We start from the raw sequence: 5530 nt of genomic DNA on the forward strand, positions 1-5530 counted from the left end.
ATGCTATGGATTCTCTGCATTATTTCAAACACATTTTAGATTATATTCTCAATGTATTAAAAGGGTTTATATATATTAGCAACTCTTCCCAATAGTAAACTAATGAGAGAACATTCTCTTTTTTAAGAAGAATAACAGAGCCCTGCAGAGGTACAATTTGCAGGGAACGACCCAGATTTTTTTAAAGATTTTTATGGCTAAGCTCAATTTTCAGGCCCGGCCCGGCCTTTTTTAAAATAAAATTTTCAGGCCCGACCCGGATTTTTTAAAAATAAATTATATTTATTTTTGATTTTTATAATTAATAATAACGATTTCAAATATAGGCTGTTTTAAAATATACAGTCCGGCCCGGATTTTTTTTTAAATTCAGGCTCAGCCCGAGTGTTTTTTTTTAAATTTTGGGCCGGGCCTGCAGGTCACTGAAAAGCATACAAGAAGTACAACTTTTGAAAGTAGATTGGAAGGTTTGGATCTTTTAATATTCATAACGAAGATTGGATTTTACATTGTAAATATATAATATACAAAATACAATTATTCCCTAAGCCTTTTGTGTATTAATTTATATATCTAACACTTAAATTTTTTATACTTTATATATAAATTTTAAGGCTCAAAAAATTCAAATTTCTATTTTGGGTCATTTAAGTGATTCTTTGCATATAATTTTTTTATAATTCACATTAATTTAAAATTGTGTATAAGAAATAGTTATTAGTCCTAATAAATTTATGCTTGATATTTTAAAAAAACAATAATATTTCTTAAAAAATTTTATTATCTCCCCCCCCCCCCAGACAAAATTCCTGCGTACGCGTATGTATTCCATTATTTGTATTGTGCATTAATTTTTTTTATTTAATTTATAATTTAATTTTATCAATAATTTTATAATTAAATTATACTTTTATTAAGATAAATAATTAAAGTTACTCACTTTATAAAAAATTACATTTGATATATTATATTATTTAGTAATTTTATGAATCTATTAGTAGTAATTATAAAAAACATTTCTTTTTGTTTCAAGATTTATCTTTGGCTTATATTTCATTTCTTAAAAAACATTTTTAGTTTCCCTTTTTTATATAAAAATGTTTTTTCCCAAAAAAAGTATGAATTATATTGAGTAGTTTTAGTTTAGAAAAATATAACTTTTACACATTCTTTCTTTCAAATTATAGTTTAAGATATATGCAATTTGACAGGGGGTGGGGAGAGAACTATGGAGGTTACCTTTCATTTGCTAATGATATTCACAAAAAGTGATAAATTTCTGAAGAGGGGATTTCTCCTTGCCCCCCCCCATGGCTACGCCTTATGAATCACAAGCATGTCTATAATTGCAGATTAAAAATGCCAAAAAATTTGTTAGACAAAAATTAAAATTTAATTTGTAAGGAGGCACTATTAAATCGAAAATTAATATTTTTGATATTATCATTGCCATTTTTGAGTATTTTATGAAATGGAGATAGAAATTATAGTTATATAAAGCTTAAAAAGATTTTTTTAAGAACAGGATTTCAGATGGGAGAGGGTATATCCCCCCTTCCCATGATTACAAACCGGAAATATAGTCTAATAAAAAAATTAAATGTTTATTTTGTTTTAGGTTAGGTATAGTAAAAGTATAAGTTAAGATTACCAGCAGTGTCACAATGGGGTGAGGGGGCAGCTTCCAGCCCCTCCCTCAACATTTCGATATTTTTTATTAAATGTAATTATAATAAACTTTAATTGTTTTCGTTAGGTTTTCATTTAAAATTGCTTAAAAATATTTAAATATATAAATATATATATTTCTAAAAAAGAAAAGGTAATTTTAAATAATGTTAGCTAATTTGATAACATTCGCTAAAAAAAGTATTAGATAATGTTAGCTTAAAAAAACAAATTTTGAAAATAATAAATTTGAACCCCATTAGATTGTAAGGGCCAATGTTGCTCCTGATGATCACTGCATTTGATATCTAACATGTACTAGAGGGCTAACAAATTTTATTAGAAAAATTTAGATGTCATATTTTTGTAATTGCGATTAACCAAAACATCCTTATCCCCTATATCCATCAGAGAGTAAAATCATATTTATAATATGTATGTCAGATGTCTGTCATTTAATTTTATGTTCATCAAGTCTTTTTCTGAGTACCATTATATAATGAGATGAGTGATGAAGGTAGAAATAAATAAATAAACAATATATTATATTATAAGATGAGAGTATTACCTATCATAAATTAGTAATTCCTAACGGAAAGAAGAATAAAGGCAAACTTCCAAATCCTAGAGATTTAAATGGTTGGCTGAAATATAATAACAAAATCAATGAAAAATTATTGAAAGTTTAAATTACATTTTTTATTTATTTTACTTGCCATTTAAGTTTATTGAACATTAGTTAACATATTTATTTATGTAGGTTGCCAAGTATCAACCTGAAAGACTTAATGATGTTAACAATAATATTATGTACAAGAACATCCTGTCTAAGATTGAAGGCAAACGGATTAAGGATGATGTCAATTTGTTAAGCAAAGCCATCATCAAGCAAACCAGAAAAAGGGAATTCAAAAAACAAAAACTTAATAAAAAATTAAAAAAATAATATTTTACAAATATTGCCATTTTGGACTCTCACATATAATTTATAATATGTATATAATTATGATTATTAAAGAAATATTTTTATGAACAGATGCATTTTATCTTAGATCTACCTCTCATCATACTAAATACAAGAAAATAATATATCTAACTGGTTTTTAGTAATGAAATTGGCAGCATAGTTTAATATACAGAAAAACAATAAATAAAATGTGTCCCATTATTGGCATTTTAAATGATTAAAAAAATATATTTAAATAAGGATAAAAAAATAAAATGGAAATCAAATGAGTGATAATTAATAAATGGATTAGATAAAAAAGAAAAAAAAATATAACTTAAAGATATAAAATTACATTTTTGGGTTGCTCAAAAATATTTTATACAAAATCTGGGCTTAATTTATAAAAAATTAATATAGATCAATGAGTTGAAAAAGGGCATCTTTTTTTATAGAAAGGTTAAACTTAACCTAGAAGTCTACAATGAATGTTTCTTTAATCTGATAAATTAGGTTCTTTCTTTCTATGGACATATTCATTTGATAGCCAGTTTTATTTAGTTAATGATTTTCTAATAGTATCAACAAAGATAATAGTTATAAATTGAGGTCAAACCAAATTTCTTAAAATATTAGTAAATCAATTTACTAATTGAAAAAAAATAATGTTGTGTCTTAGCTTCTCATATTTTTTATAGCTCGGTTACGGTTATACATACGGATATCCGGGTTTGAGAATATTAAAGAGTAAATCAAATAATACATTATTGTTAAGTTTCAAAAGGATCTCTTTTATTTTCGGTTTTGGCAAAGTGCCAACACTTTCTTATTTTGCTCATAACTCATGAACGGTTCATTCTGCTGATGTCCGGTTAGAAGTGCAATTAAGGCTCTAAATAATGGCATAATTTTTGTCAAGGTTAATTGCACTTCAAGTCGTTCTGCCAACTTCACGGACCTTAAAATTTAACTAAAATTATTTAAATTTAGAAACCCACAAAGTAATAAAATATATAAAACCTGGGTCAGACTATTAAAAGAAAGATAGACCCCGTTTTTTAAGAATCCAGGTCAGGAACCCTAAAATTTCAATCTCTAGTAGCTCCTGATTTCAATAAAGAATAATAAATGATTAAGATGTGATATTTTTCTAATCATAATCTCTGAAAATCCAGTAAACACCTTATAGATTCTCTAGAAATTTTTTTAATCACCCTAATTATTTGGAGATGGCCTGTGCTGGTGGAATCGACAAATGTTCTGGATAAAAATAGCACAATTTATATTAAACTAAATACCCTAACCTTTAACATATCATAAAATTTCTTTAAACTATTATTTAAATAAGCCTTACCTCATATTGGTAATTCATGGGAGGTACTCAGTAATCTTAATTTTTTCCCAATTTATCGTTAAATTTAAAAATTTTAAACAATATTTATCATAATTTATGGATTGTAGAAACTACACAAATGCTGTCCAGATTAAATGGACCAATTAAATAATTTGTTATTTTTCAAGAATTTATATTATCAAAATATGCTCTAAAACTAACTTAATTATTTTGAGTTTAAATTACTACCTTTTTTCAAATTATTAATTTAATCAGAAACTTATATTAAATAATCATAGAATTAACAATTAAGGATAAATTATTCATTATATTTAAAATATGATAAAACAAATCTATATTTAATTGATACAAATATAAAAATTAACAAATTTCATCTGATAACAAATATAAAATTTATCGCATTATTTAATTTATGGATGTATTTCCTAGCGTTTTCATATCTTTTAGATCTTGAAATCGAATATACGCCTAAAATTATTATTAAAATTAGTCATTTTATGCATATATACCAATTAAGTCCTAAGCAATTCATCGTTTCTATGCAAAGACATATACTTCCATGCTTCTAAATAAATGATTATATTGGTAGAATCCTATAAATAAATTAAAAATGTTTAGAATAAATTTATAAAATATTTAATGAATATCAGTGAAGGATTGGCTTCGATATATTTTCATATATTTCAAATAGATATTTCATCATTTTCAAATAAATTATTACATTCTTGATAAGGCGTAACAAATTTTAACCAGAGTTGACAAAAATATATACATATCTGCTTACTGATAAAAGTTATCATTGCAAAAAAATGAAATGTAGGAAGTTAAAAAAATTGACTAATGAATGAAGATGGAAAACTGAGCTTGTAAAAATAATGCTGGGTATAAAACACAAATTGATAAACAACAGCCAGATTAAATCTAAAATGATAGTGTTTAACCAACTATCTACACGTAAGAACATTCCAATGCTTATTGTACTAAAGTAATGTTGTTAAAGGGCTCGATTAAAATTTCATCCAAAAAGATCATAAGTAAGCCTAGAGATTTGGAAAATAGCGGGAACTCTTCTTCCATTTATGAGCAAAATCAGGCTTGCATATATTATTTTGGTTAAATTCTTATGATAGTTTAGTTCGAGGTATGATGTAGTTAAACAGCTCGAATAAAGGCTAACCCAATATTTTAGCTAAAATATATTACACAAGCCTGGACTGGAAATTTTAAGAAATCTCATGGCTTGTATATTATTTTTAGCACAATATTGAGGTTTTTAAAAATTTAGCCGTCTAACAATATTAACGAGACTCGTTATTTTTGCTTAATCCTGGAATACATCTAAATATTAAATTACAAATTTTACATAACTTTATTAAATATATGACAAAAATTTCAAATTAGTAACTAAGTTAAGCACAAATTTCTTTTTAATACTTATCATATTAATTAGTCTTCAGATGTCATAGCTACAGAGTTGGGCAAGTCCGCCGGAAAAAGATTCAGATACAGATTTTTTATAAAAAAATGAATCTAAGATCCAGATACTAGAATTTTATCCAAAA

General features: G+C 25.4%; 1 protein-coding gene and 1 long non-coding RNA gene across 2 annotated transcripts; one reads left to right on the plus strand and one right to left on the minus strand.

Annotated features, from left to right (window-relative positions):
* The first annotated feature begins 2121 nt into the window (after positions 1-2121).
* LOC135928470 (surfeit locus protein 6 homolog) lies at positions 2122-2767 on the plus strand. The gene is made up of 3 exons (XM_065464935.1): positions 2122-2185; positions 2224-2351; positions 2429-2767. Exons 1-3 carry the CDS (start codon positions 2173-2175, stop codon positions 2612-2614), a joined length of 327 nt encoding a protein of 108 aa, XP_065321007.1. The 5' UTR covers positions 2122-2172; the 3' UTR covers positions 2615-2767.
* Positions 2768-4297: 1530 nt separating this feature from the next.
* LOC135928912 (uncharacterized) lies at positions 4298-4825 on the minus strand. The gene is made up of 3 exons (XR_010572407.1): positions 4690-4825; positions 4478-4561; positions 4298-4436 (listed from the first exon to the last, which is right to left on the minus strand). It is a non-coding gene; the product is annotated as an uncharacterized LOC135928912 (long non-coding RNA).
* Between the last annotated feature and the right edge of the window lie 705 nt (positions 4826-5530).

This window comes from Gordionus sp. m RMFG-2023, chromosome 4, assembly GCF_954871325.1.
Source record: "Gordionus sp. m RMFG-2023 chromosome 4, tfGorSpeb1-WG-v2, whole genome shotgun sequence".
NCBI classification, from domain to species: domain Eukaryota; kingdom Metazoa; phylum Nematomorpha; class Gordioida; order Chordodea; family Parachordodidae; genus Gordionus; species Gordionus sp. m RMFG-2023.